The 18776-nt window shown below is 42.3% G+C and overlaps 1 protein-coding gene across 3 annotated transcripts in view; it reads left to right on the top strand.

The window, feature by feature from the left end:
• The window catches only part of LOC108358513 (uncharacterized), a 273182-nt gene that overhangs the window by 144842 nt on the left and 109564 nt on the right, over positions 1-18776 (top strand). For all 3 annotated transcript variants that reach the window (XM_017609896.1, XM_017609894.1, XM_017609893.1), the window contains 2 exons: positions 5582-13962; positions 14150-14339. In XM_017609896.1, coding sequence (XP_017465385.1) covers positions 5582-13962; positions 14150-14339 — 8571 coding nt within the window. The remainder of the gene's footprint in view (positions 1-5581; positions 13963-14149; positions 14340-18776) is intronic.

An 18776-nucleotide genomic window follows, 5' to 3' on the forward strand; every position in this document is an offset into this window, starting at 1 on the left:
TTCTTGAAGATTCCTTTGACAATTGACCAATATTCCCCAATAGGACGTAGCTCTGGGCTATTGGGTGGATTGCAGTCTGAGGTACAAAATTGATGTTATTTGCATTATACCACGGCAATGTGTCCTTGGCATAGTGGCAGGTTGCCATGTCCGCCTAGAACAGTGGCCTACTCCTTATCTCTTGATAAATGACAGAAGACGCCTTTTGAGACACTCATCCCGATAAACTTGATCATTCATTGTCCCGGATGGGAAAAAGGGCTGCTCTTACGGCCACAGGAACAAATAGCTTTCCAAACCATGTGGTTTTTTGGAAATTTGGACTTCGTTTTCAGCTTAAAACTTTCAGGGGCATCTTGACGACTTGCACCAGTATAAAAATCTTGACATGCAATATATTTTGAATTTTTATAGCAGTAGGTTTCGTAGTCCATAACAATGCAGTTGTATTTTTTAATTTAGAATTCATCACATCTTCCGAATGCGGGATTTCGCTGTAACATTCTACTTTGCGCCTCGGTCTGGCGGTATTTGAGCTGTAGAACATCTCAATGAAGCTTTCCGCTTTACCTTTTGTACGAAAAACTGCGATCTCCGTACGGATTTTGCAACATAACGCGACAAAATCTTCGGATCTCGCGAAAACGCACTGAGGACTTCCGAGCACTGTTTTTATCACTTTGACCATGCTAACCCCCGCTCCCTGATTTTCTCGTAACTGCCAGGCCTTATTTGTACCGATTAAAATCCTGCAAACTGTCGAATAGTGCAATCTTTAATTTTTTAGCAATTTTACGTGTACTTAAGGCCGGATCATTTATAAACTCGTGCAAAATGGTTTGTCTCGTTTCTAACTCGGTTGCCATTTTTAACTCAACTAGGAATCAAATTCAAATGAAATTTCTTCTACGTCCAACTAACGTCATGGTCAGCTTATGGTATTTGAATTTCAAAATATTGAATTCGTTTTGGGTAAGTTATAAGCTTCCCAAAGTGTCGCAGTTTTGGTGTGTTCACCCTTTACCTACCGAGCCCAATGAAGCACCTGCTGGCAAGAGTTGTTTTTCGCTTTATCTCCAGACTGACATTATTGGTGGTGTTTCTGACTGTATCCCAAGTAAACAAATTCCTTCACTACTTCAAAGTTATGACTGCCAACAGTGGACGTGGGACCTAATACGCGAACACTTTTGTTTTGTTGCCAGGAGGTACTTTGTCTTGTTCTCGTTCAAACCAGCAAATCAAGAAAGATTAAACAGGGGGTTCCACCAGGTGGTGCCCTTTTATCGCTACTGTTTTACTACTATATTTTAAAGCTCCCTCAACCACCAGAGGGAGCCTCTATTGTCTCTTATGTTGACGACTGAACAGTGGACAAAGCTACTGATTTGCCAAAACACGGCACTCTGGACAGCGACCGGATGCCTTCTGATGTCGCCACAACATCACTTGCACGACGAGGCTCAAATCCTCCCAATTAAGGAGCATAAGACAATGCTCTGCAAGCAGTTTCTAGTAGGGTGTCACCGACGTTGGCACCCGAACAGACACTTGCTCGCGGAAGAACCCTCGTCACGGCACGTCAGAAGGCATCTGTACGAATTGACGGACGAAATCGAGGGAGACTCGGTCCACAATAGCCCAACTTCGCTCTGGCTACTGCAGTAGGTTAAACTCGTACCTGGGCAGATTAGATGCAGATGTGCACAACGTGTGCCCGGCATGCGAATAGACAACCCCCAAAGAAGCAGCACGCTTCTTGGGTCTCCCGTTAGTTAAGCTGGACGACAACGATTGAGTGACAAGCCGCTATAGGCGGGGTTGAGTAGCCGTACAACAACAGCTAGAACAACAACAAGCACAACACCAACAACAACAACAACAACCACGAACTGTACGAACTTTTTAACGACATGGACATAGTTAAGCGCATAAAACAACGATTGCGCTGGATTAACATGTTTTACGCATGGATGACGAAGCTCCGGTGAAAGGATCCTTCGACTCCGCACCCATGCGTGGAAAACGAAAGCAAGGGCGACCACGAACATAATGGAAGGACCAAGTGCAGAAGGACCTGCCCGCACTTCAGATGAACAACTGACGCAAATCCGCAAAGGAGGGGAAGGCGAACTTTGTTGGAACCGACAGCGGTTGTGTATAGAATAATGAGCCTGCCTGGATAACACAAAACTCTAAGCTTGAAGATAAATTGTTTTTTTTTTTAAGGTTTTGTAAGGCTCTGAATAAAGAGCATTTAAAAGGTATTACAAGGGCCGGTTTGTAGACATATTTTTAGAAGCCTCTTCTTTTCCCTTCCATTTCGTGATTAGAGCAAATCCCGTATAAGTATTTACATTTAGATCTCTATGAATTTTCTTCATTTGGTGTCACGAATAAATAATTTTTTTATAAAGCCACTTGCAGACCCGGCGCACTTCGTCCCGCCCAAAATTAGATTTTGAATTTAAATTATTTAGTACAACATTTTCTCCAACAATCCAATTTACGATTTGTACTGGCACATTCATCGGCTAAGACTATGGTTTGGTGGTCGTTTGCCGCTTTAAATAACCCAACGAAAGTGTTAAATATGTCCATGAAGAAGTTCCCTGGCGGCAACAATGATCCGGGTCTATAGTGAATCTGCCCTTGAAACTTTATTTTATAGTTGGTGGCAATTTCAAAATGGGTGTGTATCATTGTTCGACAGAAATCCTATATATGTACATACACAACTTATTTCCAGGGAACGGATTTTATGGAAATTGCCTTTTTTATGCTAAAGAGATAGAGTATATTCGATTAAGAATGTCCACGATTTAGCTTTCCCTGATTCCATATATACACATTTGATGTTGCCTTTTTTGCCTTTTTTAAGATATTTGCCTTTTTTTGCCTTTTTTAAGATAATTTCCTTTTTTTGCCTTTTCTACCTTTAAAAAAGTGATTATAGCATTTACAATTTTTTTTTAAAGGATACAAAATATACACATGCGCATGCGGCTTATAGAAGCGCAGGCACCTCTTGCCAAATTGGTGTTGGAAAAATTCAAAGCCGTTTTCTCAGCTAACGTAGGCTTGGAGACAATAAGGGGTGTGGATAAAATTGCAAAGGGCGAGGAAAACGCCCTTATTCGTGATAATATGAACATTTCAAACGTTCCATATTTAAATTGGGCTCCACTTGTATCAACTTGCGTCGAGAGCACATTTAGTACACTCAAGGCTTTTCTTCGCGAAAATCGAATGAACTATACAGATTAAAGTTTTATGAGTTAGAAACTCGAAACGATAAAATAATCAAAGATTCAAAGTACAAATTTTTCATATAATGAAACTAGTTCATAGTTTTTCTCTTTTTACTTGTAATATAAACATTTCTAAAATAAATGTGTTTTTTGGATTGGTCTTCGTATTTTCTGTCTTTTTTAGTGATTTATTTTGCTTTTTTTGCAATACCTAGTGCCTTTTCCTGCCTTTTTCGCTATTTTGTTTTGCCTTTTTTTGCCTTTTTTGCAATACCTAGTGCCTTTTCCTGCCTTTTTCGCTATTTTATTGTACCTTTTCCAGCCTATTTCATTATTTTATTTTGCCTTTTTTATAGGTTTTTAGGTCCTAAAAATCCGTTCCCTGCTTATTTCAGATGAAATACCTTAAAAGCCAGTTTCACGAAAGTAATTTAAGTGAAAAATGATTTTTTTGTCAGGTTCTATATTAAATTCAATTAAAAAAATAAATTCTCATTAAATTGCTTTCACGAAACTGGCTTTTAAGGTATTCCGACAGGTGGTGATTTGAGATCTATCACTGCACAACTCAACCCTGCTGTTTCCGAATAAAGCTTTAGTGTATAATAATATTGGCAAATCAGATCCATTGGGACAATCGTAACACACGAGAGTTCGATATACTCAATGGTGCAACAGGTCGATTTAGTCTGGCATTCACGGCACCTTTTCTCACTTGTCGATTTTTAGTAATAACTCGACCTCAGCACCACCTGTCAACTCTTATTTGCAATTGGACTACCTTCACCGTTTCCAATACATGTTTTGAATATTCGCCAAATCGGATCATAAAAAATATTTTTAGTAATAACCATATATGTAATACTTCTATATTGGCAGTAAGCTAACTTCTCAATGTGTAAGCATTCCGAAATCAAAGTGAGACAGTCTAGTACATCATTTTTTGTGTATCAAATAGATATTAGAACACACTTTCCACCATACAGTTTCGAAATACAAAATCACATTTTCCCGCTTTTTTTTAATCTCACTGCCAATTCGAATAATCGATTTTTGCCTGAAAAACAAAATCGCGCTTAATTCGGCCGAAAAATTTTTCCGAGCCAAAAGAAAAAATACGTGTCTCATTATTTGGACCAACAAACAATGTATTTGAGTTTGGTCGAAATTAAAAATCATGCTCGTACCTGACCGGTTGTCTGGAAATGGAAAGCATCCGCAACAATTTGCCCAACGTTGTCGCTTCACTTGACAATTCAGAGGTTTAAAATAACGCACAAGTTTGTTGTCCTGGCTCTTGCCAAACACAAAACACCGCCCGTAATTCCTTTTATTTTAGTATGTATTTAAAATCAGCCGCACTGCTCACAATTGAAAATTTAAATAAAAAAAAATTTAAATTTTGAATGGTATAGGGTTAAGAGTTGTCATTTCAGTCGCAGTTCCAAAGAGAGAAATGTCGAAATCATTTCTACCTTGTTATGCCTTGCTACCAAAATGTATTCAACAAAGTGTGATTGAATTTGACATTGCTCGAAGAACCATCCAATAAAGTCAAATTGAAAAATTTTGTATGAATTTCGAATCGCTTGTTTATATTTTTTGGCATAATAGTAGCTTAAAGAGAGCCTATTATTTAAAAAAAGGAGAGCTAAGATTTTTTTCTTTTCGTAACAAATTTACAAGTTAAAACCTACAATTAATGCCGTGGTCAACTTTTCCAATTTCGAAAAGTGTAGTGCTAACTTGACAGACGTAAAAAACTGGTCCCTATTCACTGAAATAAACCTTCTGCAACAAGTTGTCTTCGTAGATGCAGTGTTAAACTTAATTCAATTCTCAAACAAAAAACCATATTGGCGTTTTGAGGTTTTTAAAGAAATTAGAAAAAAAGTAAAATTTAATCCTTCATCGGAATAGGTTCATTGCCAAAATCTTCAAGGAGTACAATCTTCAGTGTTCGCACCGGCAGTTCCATAATGGTAAACTGCATTTAATTTTGATGAGGGACAGAAGCTGCTTTTAAGATTTTTATTGTGGAACCTTGGTTAAAACTACAGTTAAAACTGCTGTTTACGATGAAGTTCTATGCACACAGTGTCGCTTACGATAAGAGCGTAGGTACGCAAAAGTATAAACAAAACTAACGATACAATTCCACCTTTTTTCTTAACGGTACATATTGATTTTGTAGGACGTTTTGACTCGTTTTTGTAAACTATTTGCAACAATAAAAATGTCGATAATTTGTAGCTTACGATATAATCGCAAATAGGGCTCGTATAAATATAAAACATTAAAGTAAGTAATCAAAATTTGTATAATTTCAGCTATCGTCAGCACATGCCCTCCTACGGCCAACAGGATCAACAGAAACTTTCTTATGCTTCCCAGCAAATGGGAATCGGTAGTTTGCTGCAGCAACCCGGCACAAGTGTTGGTTCTGCAGGTTACGGCACTTTGACACAAGCTCAGCAACCGCAGCAACAACAGGCTACTACATCGCAGCAGCAGCAGCAACCGAATCAGCAAACTCGGCTGCCGCAACACTATCCTCAGGCTCCGACTCAACATCCACTATATCCAGTTGCACCGACTTCTACCGGCCAGACAGGCTCGTCTGTTTCCGTACCAGGTGGTCCCCAAGCCTATACGCATAGTCCATATGGAAATTCCATGCAGCACCAGTCAGGTCGTGCTGTTCAGCATATTCCATACGGACACTTGGATCAGACAAATCCGTACGGCCAACATGTCCCAACGTCTGCTGCACCGACCAGCGTACCAACGCATCACTTAACTGCGCAGCAGCAGCAGGCTGGGCAGTTAGGCGCGCATATGGGTCCGGGCAGTCAACAGCAACAGCAGCAGCCTTCCACAGGCTTACCACATAGCAGCAACAATGTTGTAAGCCAGCCATCTTTACCCTCCAGCCTGGGCGCGGCTCAGCAGCAGCAGTCCACTACGCATATTATGCAGAACCAACAACAGCCGCAACAGATCCAACAGCAGTCTCAGCAACAACAGCAACCAAATCATGTTGGTCTAATACAACCACCAAGCCAGCATCAGCAATTGCCGGGGGCTGTGTTACCACCACCGCACACCTTAGGGGTGCCACCAAGCTATAGTAGTCATCATCAGCAACAGCAGCAGCAGCAACAACAGAATCAACAGCAGCCAAACAATGTACAAAGCGTACAATCAGCGGCAGCTTCGTATTTGTCCTCATCAAAACATCAGACCACTTCATCACAATTATCATCATCGCCGCAGTACCGTGCTCCATTTCCGCAGCTTTCGCCACAAATGTCACCTAGACCAATAACAATGTCACCGCATCCACAAATGTCGCCGCGGCCTGGCATCTCGCCGGCAAAGCCACCGCCACAGCCGCAAGCGCAAGCTCAACAACAAGTGAATCCACCAATCCAGCAACAATCGACTCATCACAGCATATCGGGTATGGTTGGCCTTACTTCGCCACGCCCACAAGTACCAAATACAGGACCACCAAGCTCAAAAGCTGGCGGTGGTCCGCCAGTAGTCAACACACTGCAGGCACTCGAACAGATGGTTATGCCAACGCAGGGCGTTATGTCCGGTCCTGGGGGTGTACCAATGGACTATCCGCCGGCGTATCGCCAGACACCTAGTCACGCCGCGATGTCACCGATGGGACCACGCATGCCGGTTTCACCCCAGCATCACCTGCAATGGAGTCCTCACTTGAGCTTGCCTCAGTCACAAAACCCCACTCCCCTCAGTGTAAGTAGTGTCATGAGTTCACAGCCGCAGTTACAGCACCAACAACAACAAATGAATTTGTACGCACAGGTACAAGGGATGACTCACCAACAGCAAGCAGCTGGACACCCATCGCCTATCGGAGCGCCTCAACAGCAACCACCTCCACCACAACAGCAAACGCCAGTGCCACAACCACAATCACAGCATCAGCAATTGAACGATCAATTGCAACATTCCATTAATGACATTGTAGGTGGTGGCCAACAACAACAGCACCATCAACAACAACAATTGCCAGCAATGTCACCGATAAATACACAACAACAGCAGCACCAACAGGCGCCACCATCTTCGCATCAGCAGAATCAGCCACAGCAACTGCACCATCAACCACCTGGTTTGCCGAACGTCCACCATATGGGTCACCATCAGTTGCCGCCCTCTACCGATCATACAACTGCCTCGCTTATGAGCAGAAACACACCAACCCATGATCCTACAGTTGGCGTTGTACCGACTTCGCAAGCGCAGCAACCATCTCATGTCCAGTCACAGCTACAACAGCAACCTTCACCCCATCAACAACAACAGTCGCCCCTTCAACAGTCCATGCTCCAACAGCAATCACCGAGACGTCACCAACAATTGTCACCACACAATCCACCCACTCAGCAGCAACAATTGCATCAACCATATCCACAACAACACGGCCAACAATTGCTCGGAGATCCATTTGCTGCAATGCTAACGGCTACACAAGATCCTTCGACAGGTATGCAGCCAGGTATACAACAACAGACTTCGCAATTGGAGTCACAATCCTCGCTAACACAGACGCCACAACCACAGTCACAGTCACAACAACAATCTTTAATCCTGCAGCAGCAGACAGCGCAGTTGCAGCAGCGTGATCTACAACAACCATCGTCGCAATCGGTTATGTCACCTGCACATGTTTCGCCACCATTAGCTTCTACTCCGAATGTTGTCGCACAACAACCGCAGCATCAGTCACTGTCGATCCAGCAGCAGCAGCCGCCACAGCAGCCACCAACGCCGACATCAACGCCGACATCTACTCCTTCACATCATTTGACTAGCATTCTTAACGAGACAGCAAATTCAAACGACTCTTCTACGTTGGCCGTAGCAGCAAATGACAGTAATAACAGCAATAACAGCAGTAGTAATAGCTCCACCAACAGTATCGTTAACAACCAGCCAACCTCTGTTCATGATAGCAATTCACAGAGCTCGATAAACAGCAGTAATCATCAGCAGCAATCATTGTCGGGCATCGACAGTATCGGTAATGCGGTGCTGAACAACAATTCGAATTCAGCAACAACAGGACACGGCGGGTTGCTAGACAGCGCCGGAGCTAATCTTTTCGACAATACTTCAATGTCGTCAACAAGTGCTGCTATAGCAGCGGCGTCCTCTGCCGCATCGGCAGCCGCAGCAATGTTAGACAGCAATTCACAATCTTCATTCATTAGCGCCGCTGCGTGTGTTAATGATTTCGATAGCTCCAGTAAGTTGCAGCAACAGAATCCAGAAAATAAAAGTAACTTGGGAGATACACCACCGGAACAGCGAGCAGTTGAGATTGCATCCACAGAACATTCAATAGACAACGCGTTCAAAGGAAATGACCCAGCTGACGAAGTTATGAAGCCAATCGCTGAAGAAACAGTAGATGGTAAAACTAGCACTTCACCTGCCGAAATGCTCGAAGAAACTACTAAGCCGGCGGATACCACTTCATCAGATACGATTCTGGAGCAAGCAAAGTGTTCCGAGGAGACTCTGTCTGCCACAGAAAGTGAGTCGCAACAAATGATCCCCTTGCCACAGCAAACTCATTTGCAACCCCAACAACACTCGGTGCCAACAACTCTTGTCGATTCCGTGGCTCAGATGGCTGTTGGACAGAACGTTACGACAGCGACATCTAATGCCCCGCCACAATCACATACACATATTACACCGATGTTACCACCAAATTTGTTGCCACACCATCCCATGGCTAACACACCGGGCATGACAGCTATGGGTTATGATGGAACTCCACAAATGATGTTGCCACCATATGCTCAACATGTCCCGCCGGCTAGCCATATGTACCCCCCGTATCCAATGGTGCATCAACAGGAAATTGCTGCTCTACAGCAGCAACTCCAAGAAATGTACTGCATGCCGCCGACGGGGCCCGATCACCAAGAGAAAATTGTGCGTCTGCAAGAGCGCTTGAATATGCTGCAGCAACATGAAGTGAATGACCAATGCGCAGGCAATGGTCCGCAATGCATACTGTACCAGAGTGGTGGTATGCCTCCTATATATGGCAGCAGTGTGCTTCACAGCCAAATGATGGTGGAGAGTCCGCAGGTGTCGAGCACCACCGGGCGCGGTCGCGGAAAGGGCACAACTAAACCACGTAAGCCACGTGCTAAGAAAGGCGAGAAAGCTGCTGCGCAACAAGCACAACAGCCTTCCAGCGATATTATGGACATAAGTTGCAATATTGTGCCCTCACATGCGATTCCAACTACACATTTGCCGGTTTCCGAGGACTGTGTAACACAAGGTGCTGGCGACAAGTCGGTAGTAGGAATCTTAGAGTATAATGAAGGAAGTGGGGATCACTCGCAAGATATTGTGCACTCGGCTAATGACTTAGATACATCTACAGACGATGCGGGCAAGAAAAAAAAACCGCGTAAGCCACGTGCACCCAAAGATCCAAATAAACCACCGCGTGATCGCACTCCTAAGGCAAAAAAGGTAAAAGACGGTGAGCAAAACTGTAGTGAGTCGCTTGCTTCAATACGTCGGCGAAATGGTGCCAAAAAGAAGAAGAATGGCGAAGAGGAAGAAAAGGCTGCTGATGGTAGTGAAGCCGAGGACAACAAACCACTTTCGGTTTGTAAGTCAAATGCTGCAGAGTTAGGTGGTAATGCAACGAGCGATAATAGCGAAAGCCCGATTAAACCTGAAACTACAACATCTGACGAACCTGGTACTGAAATCAAATCTACTAACATTGACGGGGAAGCACCTGATTACGATGATATACCAGTTTCAAAAATACCTACAACGCGCGCGAACGTGGATGACGAAAAGTCTACAGAAGCTGGTGATGAGACTGTTGACTCAGTACCCGATTCTGCAGGCGATGCCACGACGACACCTAGTCGACGAAGCAAGAAACGTTCCGGCGGCCGCAATCGTGGCAATAATAGTGATGATGCCACCTATACAACACGCCGCAGATGCACGCTTTCTGCACGTGCACTTAAGAAGCGCCGTAATCGCGGACGTATTGTACCCGAATCAGATGGGGAAGACGACACATTGGCTAGCACGCCACCACCATCACCGCCACCTGACTCTGAAACGGATAAAAATAAGCGACGCTCGTCCCGAAATACTCAACGTAAGAAATACATTGATGATGTGATGCTGCGTTTCTCAGATGATGACTCGTCCTTAATGGCGTCTCCGGTCAAGAAAGAAAAGAAGGGATCGGCTGCGGTAGCAATAGCGGCCGCGGCAGCCGCTGCACCACAGAGTTGTGATGCAGAAAAGGCGGATGCAAGTGCAGCAAGCTCAGGGGCCGAAGGTGAGACTGGTGGTTCCTATGATAAGCCCACAGCATGTGAAGCTGAAGACGGTACCGCAACGGAGGCGAGTTCAAGCACAGCCACTGAAAAGGATAAATCATTGCTGGAAGCCCCGCCACCGATATCTTCTAAACCCAACTACGTATATATTAATACAGGCGACGAGGACAGCATGGTGGTACAATATGTTTTGGCCGTTCGTATGGGCAGACGAGAGTTGATACCGGATCCGCCTCCTGCTCCACCCAAAAAACACGAAAGGGAGAATAAAGAAAACGAAGATAATGTACACAAAAGTGACGAAAAGTCAGAAGTGACTCATAAAGAAAGAGCAACGGAAGAAATAATAGAAGATAAAAAGGATTGTACTGAAGAAAACGAAATTGGGGTGGATGAAGCGGAGAAGGAAAGTGAAATAACTGGGGGTATTCAAGAAAATGTGGCTCATGAAAAGGAGCCTGTGAAAATGGATGCAGATAAGAATGAGCAAACCAAGTCCGTTGTCAAATTTAACGACGACGCACAAAAATCAAATGAACATGAGAATGTGGACTCAAAAAATCAGTCTGAAGAAGATTTGCCTTCTAAGGGCGTAGAAAGCAAAGGCAATGGCAATGAAAATGTCAGTGATTCCCTCAAAATCGCTGTCATAAATAAAAGCGATGATAGTAAAATTGTCGATTTGACAGAAACACAAAGTGATAAAGTAGTTAAAAATGAAAAGGATAATATTGGGGAAGTGGGGAACATGGATGTTGATGTGGAATCTAAGGCTGAAGCGGATGAACTTGCCGTTAAGGTTTCAGAAGACAACAGAATATATCCAATAGATGGGGTTAGAGTTTCTGTATCTGAAAAGGACACTACCATTAATGAAGAAAATGTTGAAGGCGATAATAAGGATAGAAAGGAAGACAGCAAAGTTAAAAGCTATAACCAGAATAATAATGAAAAAAAAGACAAAAACAGTAATGACGTTGATTCCAGCTTCACGAAACCGGAGCCTGTATACATCGACGTGGAAGAATTTTTCGTAAAATATCGTAACTTCTCTTACCTTCACTGTGAGTGGCGCACCGAAGAGGAACTTTTTAAAGGAGACCGCCGAGTGACTGCAAAAATTCGCCGTTTCCAGCAGAAACAAGCACAGCAAATAAATATCTTTGATAGCATCGAGGAAGAACCTTTCAATCCCGATTTCGTAGAAGTCGATCGCGTCCTGGATATGTCTGTACACACAGATGAAAACACGCGAGAAACCACAAAACATTACCTAGTGAAGTGGAAATCTTTACCCTACGAAGACTGCACGTGGGAGCTGGAGGAGGACGTAGATGCAGATAAAATTGAGCAGTATATGCGTTTTAATAAATTACCGCTTCGTGCTGAATGGAAAAATAAGAAGCGACCACATCCTGAGCAATGGAAGAAGCTTGAAAACACGCCACTTTATAAAGGCGGCAACACGCTGCGCCCGTACCAATTAGAGGGCTTGAATTGGCTTAAGTTTTCGTGGTATAACTCTCACAATTGTATATTAGCTGATGAGATGGGTTTAGGAAAAACTATACAAAGTTTAACATTCGTTCATTCGGTGTATGAGTATGGCATTCGTGGGCCCTTCCTCGTGATTGCACCGTTATCAACAATACCAAATTGGCAGCGCGAGTTTGAAAGTTGGACAAATATGAACGTCGTCGTATACCACGGATCGGTAACGAGTAAACAAATGATACAGGACTATGAATTCTACTATAAAACTGAAAGTGGCAAAGTACTTAAAGAACCAGTAAAGTTCAACGTGCTGATAACGACATTCGAAATGATTGTGACTGATCACATGGATCTGAAATCATTCAATTGGCGTTTATGCGTCATCGATGAGGCCCATCGTTTAAAGAATCGAAATTGTAAATTGCTGGAAGGCCTGAGGCAATTGAATTTAGAGCATCGTGTGCTGCTCTCCGGCACACCATTGCAAAATAACATCAGTGAATTGTTTTCGCTATTGAACTTCCTGGAACCGAATCAGTTTTCTTGCCCCGAGGAGTTTATGTCGGAATTCGGAAGTTTGCGGACCGAAGAGGAAGTTAATAAACTGCAGGCTTTGTTGAAACCAATGATGTTGCGTCGTCTCAAGGACGATGTAGAGAAATCGCTTGCTCCAAAGGAGGAAACTATCATTGAGGTAGAACTGACGAATATACAAAAGAAATACTATCGGGGTATTTTGGAGCAGAACTTTTCTTTCCTGAAGAAAGGTACAACTTCGGCTAACATACCCAATCTAATGAACACAATGATGGAACTGCGTAAATGCTGCATACATCCGTATTTGTTGAATGGGGCCGAAGAGCAAATACAATATGACTTTCGTGTGCAACATGGCGATGATCCCGAATCGTATTATAAAAATCTTATACAATCAGCTGGTAAAATGGTGTTGATTGACAAACTACTGCCAAAACTTAAAGCGAATGGTCATCGCGTGCTGATTTTTAGTCAGATGGTTCGTTGCCTCGACATCTTGGAAGACTATTTAATGTACAGAAAATATCCCTTTGAACGGATCGATGGCCGCATTCGTGGAAATTTACGTCAGGAAGCTATCGATCGCTATTCCAAGCCCGGTTCGGATCGATTTGTTTTCTTGTTGTGTACCAAAGCTGGTGGTTTGGGCATCAACTTGACTGCAGCAGATACAGTTATAATTTATGATTCCGACTGGAATCCACAGAACGATTTGCAAGCACAGGCACGTTGCCATCGTATCGGCCAGAGAAAAATGGTGAAGATTTATCGCTTGCTTTGCCGAAACACATACGAACGAGAAATGTTTGATAAGGCTTCACTTAAACTAGGCTTGGACAAGGCAGTGTTGCAGTCCATGAATACACACAACTCAAAGGACGGTAGTAATCGTCAGCTTTCGAAGAAAGAAATAGAAGATTTGCTGCGAAAGGGTGCATATGGTGCTGTGATGGACGACGATAACGCCGGAGATAAGTTCTGTGAAGAAGACATTGATTCGATTTTAAAGCGCCGCACACAGGTCATTACTATGGAGTCTGAAAAGGGATCAACTTTCTCAAAAGCATCATTTGCTGCTTCGGGTAATCGGTCGGACATTAAAATTGACGATCCCGATTTCTGGACAAAGTGGGCCAAAAAAGCGGATATTGATCCGGATGCTTGTGAGCGTGACGAAACAGAAGATCTTGTGTTGTCTGAACCTAGAAGGCGCACACAAATTAAACGCTATGGACACGAGGATGTTATGGAAATAAATTCTGATGACTCATCCAATGAGAACAGCGACGAAGAGGGTGGCATAAGTAAGTACGAGAAAGTTTTGAGTATATGTATATATGAGTATGTGTGTACATAAAATATATTTAAAAATATCATAGTTATAAGTTTGCGTTATTTAGTATCTTATGCGATATTCACTATTCCGTGCCTAAATTTGTTGTCTTGCATATTCGGACTAAAAAGTGTAAATCATTAACTGTACTTCTGCAGGTTTGCGATCAAGGCGCCGCAAAGAAAAAAGAATGCGTGAGAGAGAACGTGAGAAGAAAACTAGCATTAATGATGAGTACATACCAAGGGAGCGTGATGCTTTGGCTTCGCTTGGGTTGGATGAAATACAGTACGGAAATTGGGCAAAGTCTGAGTGCTTTAAGGTCGAGAAGGGTCTATTGTCTTTCGGGTACGTACACATGAATTTTCCTATATAGTACATATAATCATGAAACTTAAAAGATATACACTGGTGATTAGAACCGATTGCATGTACGACATTTTAACCGAGTTCAAAAAAAGGAGAAGGTTATCAATTCGTCGGAAATTTTTATTTTTTTTTTAATGTATGTTACCGCACAACTTTGGACCACGTCAACCCATTTCGATAAGTCTTTCGCCATCGGAAAGGTAGTGTCTCACGGGTGGTCTCATACTAATTAATTGGTTTTGATCCAATCATTGGATCATACAAAACTTAACAGTATTCCTAAATTTTTATATGAAAACTAGCAGCCCAAAATTATGTTTTGTATTGACACATTTTGGTCCAACATTTTCACCAACAGTTCACGTTCATGATTTTCTGTGACGCATTTATCTTCTAATATTACCGTTTCGTGGTTGTCAGAAGGCATCTTTCCATTGTCATCCTAAATAACCTAGCAAAAGTGTATATGAATACGTAATAGGTTCAGCGCGTTTGAAAGCCGCCACACCCCCTTATGAAATATCCGCAATTTTCTCTAAGAGCATGGGATTAATTTCATATATCTCTATACCATTTTCGAGTAATTTACCATGGGAGGCGCCACGTCCCTTTTTCCAATAGCCCCAACTTTTCTTCATGACCAGTCGCGTTTTATATATCTTGTACATACCAAGTTCCAGTACTCTTCCATGAAAACATTCAGAGATTTGCAGTATGGAAAATTCGATGTGTATGGGATGTGCCACGCTTTTCCGATAACCACAATTTATCTCCATGAGTATGCGATTGCTCTCATATATCTCCACACCACCCGCACGCCGCACGCCCTTTTCAAATAGTCCGAATTTTTCTTCATGGGATTGATTTCATATATCTCCATACCATGTTCGAGTACTCTACCATGAACACTTCCAGAGCTATGCAGTATGAAAAATCCGGTTTGTATGGGAGGTGCCACGCCCCCTTCACTTAGCGGTATGAAACATACTTTACAACTTATTATCATACCTACCCAATATACACAAAATTTCACAATCTCATTTAAATGGGTCAAGTCGTTTCGGAGGAGTTCGACCACAAACACCGTGACACGAAATTTTTATATATTAGATTTTTCATACTAAAACACTACACCCTAATCGCCAAATTCCAGTACTCTATGGTGAACACTGCCAGAGGTATGCAGTATGGAAGTATGGAAGTGCCCAGCCCCTTTTTCCAGTAGCCACAATTTTTCATCATGACCATGTGATTGATTTCATATATCTCCATACCAAGTTTCAGTACTCTACCACGAACACTTCCAGAGATATGCAGTATGAAAAATTCGGTTTGTATGGGAGGTGCAACGCCCCCTTTTCCAATGACCGCAATTTTTCTCCATGAGTATGCGCTTGTTTTCATATATCTTCACACCATGTTCGAGTACTCTACCNTTTCGATAAGTCTTTCGCCATCGGAAAGGTAGTGTCTCACGGGTGGTCTCATACTAATTAATTGGTTTTGATCCAATCATTGGATCATACAAAACTTAACAGTATTCCTAAATTTTTATATGAAAACTAGCAGCCCAAAATTATGTTTTGTATTGACACATTTTGGTCCAACATTTTCACCAACAGTTCACGTTCATGATTTTCTGTGACGCATTTATCTTCTAATATTACCGTTTCGTGGTTGTCAGAAGGCATCTTTCCATTGTCATCCTAAATAACCTAGCAAAAGTGTATATGAATACGTAATAGGTTCAGCGCGTTTGAAAGCCGCCACACCCCCTTATGAAATATCCGCAATTTTCTCTAAGAGCATGGGATTAATTTCATATATCTCTATACCATTTTCGAGTAATTTACCATGGGAGGCGCCACGTCCCTTTTTCCAATAGCTCCAACTTTTCTTCATGACCAGTCGCGTTTTATATATCTTGTACATACCAAGTTCCAGTACTCTTCCATGAAAACATTCAGAGATTTGCAGTATGGAAAATTCGATGTGTATGGGATGTGCCACGCTTTTCCGATAACCACAATTTATCTCCATGAGTATGCGATTGCTCTCATATATCTCCACACCACCCGCACGCCGCACGCCCTTTTCAAATAGTCCGAATTTTTCTTCATGGGATTGATTTCATATATCTCCATACCATGTTCGAGTACTCTACCATGAACACTTCCAGAGCTATGCAGTATGAAAAATCCGGTTTGTATGGGAGGTGCCACGCCCCCTTCACTTAGCGGTATGAAACATACTTTACAACTTATTATCATACCTACCCAATATACACAAAATTTCACAATCTCATTTAAATGGGTCAAGTCGTTTCGGAGGAGTTCGACCACAAACACCGTGACACGAAATTTTTATATATTAGATTTTTCATACTAAAACACTACACCCTAATCGCCAAATTCCAGTACTCTATGGTGAACACTGCCAGAGGTATGCAGTATGGAAGTATGGAAGTGCCCAGCCCCTTTTTCCAGTAGCCACAATTTTTCATCATGACCATGTGATTGATTTCATATATCTCCATACCAAGTTTCAGTACTCTACCACGAACACTTCCAGAGATATGCAGTATGAAAAATTCGGTTTGTATGGGAGGTGCAACGCCCCCTTTTCCAATGACCGCAATTTTTCTCCATGAGTATGCGCTTGTTTTCATATATCTTCACACCATGTTCGAGTACTCTACCATGAACACTTCCAAATTAAGCAGTATGAAAAATTGGATTTGTATGGGAGGTGCCATATCCCCTTTTACGATAACCACAATTTTTCGCCATGAGTAGGCGATTGTTTTCATATAACTCCATACCATGTTCGAGTACTCTACCATGAACACTTCCGGAGATATGCAGTATGAAAAATTCGGTTTGTATGGGAGGTGTCACGCCCTTTGCACCTAGCGGTATGAAATATACTTTACATCCGATTCTCATACCTACCATATATGCACAAAAATTTAATTTTAGGAGGAGTTCGACCAGTAACGATACTTTTATATATTAGATGAAGTCGGTTGTTTTTTGCTTAAAAATTACTTGTATTACTTACAGTAACACAACTTTTTTAGTAATAAGCGGATTGCTTTGAAATTTGCAGCATTTGGTTCTTATATAAGAAATAAAGCATTTTTCTTAGTTGGCCCTGTAACCATCTAAGCGATTTTGGCCGAGTTCAACAAAGCCCGCCAGTCGTTTCTCTTCTGTGCCAATTGACGCCAATTGGAAATGCCAAGTGAAGCCAAGTTCTTCTCTGCTTGGTCTTTCCATGGCGGGTTCCGAGATGAATACTTTCAGAGCTGGAGCGTCGGTGTATATTCGAACGACATGACCAAGCCAGCGGAGCCGCTGTATTTTAATTCGCTGCACTATGACCCTGTCGTTGTAAAGCTCATATAGCTCATCGTTCCATTGTCAGCGGTACTCACCATCGCCATCGCCAACGCGTAAAGGTCCGTAAATCTTCCGCAAAATCTTTATTTCGAATACTCCAAGAGCCCCCTCACCGGATGTTGTCATTGTTCATGCATCTGCGCCATATACCAGCACGGACAAAATGAGTGCCTTATATATTCGGACCTCGAGAGAGGGCTTTACTTCTAAATTACCTACTCAGTCCAAAGCAGCACTTGTTTGCACGAGTGATTCAGCGTTGGAATCAGATGCTGTCATTATTGTCGTTGTTAATGCTGGTTCCTGAGTAAACAAAATTCTCTACTTTCTCCAAATTATAACTGTCAAGATGGCGTTGGTGCCAAGGCGCATATGCACTGACTGTTTGTTTGTAGAAGTTTTTCATACCGATGAAGTCGATGTCATCGGCATACGCCAGAAATTGCACGCTCCTGTAGTAAATTGCTCCTGAGCGGTTCAGTTCTGCTGCTCTTATTGTCCTCTCCAACATCAGATTAAAGAATATCATTGAAGAGCATTGGAGGCGAGTAAAATTATAAGGCGGTAATATTCCAAGCGGAATCATAGAAAACTTAGAGAGTATTCCCAACGTATGAAAATCTTTATTAAAAATAAGGGAGTCTCCACAATCCTGTTGATATCAACCTTCTAAAATCTCAAAACAATAAAGATCAAAACTGGGTGAATTGAGTTGCCTTATGAAGACGACCGACCACTTTGAATGTCAACTTTATTATGCCCATCAGTTCACTGTATAAAGTTGCTTACAAGCTATGTTATTTATGTACATACATTAGGGCGGGTCAATTTGTATGGATTGATTTTTGACGTAGAATACGTCTTACCTTAAGGTATGGGGGCTATGTTCAAATGTTGTAGTTGTAATTTTTAGAGCTTCACAAAAACGCTTATTGCACGAGAACTAATAAAGCGATTTCAAAGAAAAGTGTGGCGTTTCAAAGATAAAATTCCAAACCTGTCGACAGATTCATTT

The sequence above is a fragment of the Rhagoletis zephyria genome, unplaced genomic scaffold, assembly GCF_001687245.7.
Source record: "Rhagoletis zephyria isolate East Lansing unplaced genomic scaffold, Rhagoletis_zephyria_1.1 Rzeph_scaffold_00265, whole genome shotgun sequence".
In the NCBI taxonomy this organism is placed as follows: Eukaryota; Metazoa; Arthropoda; class Insecta; order Diptera; family Tephritidae; genus Rhagoletis; species Rhagoletis zephyria.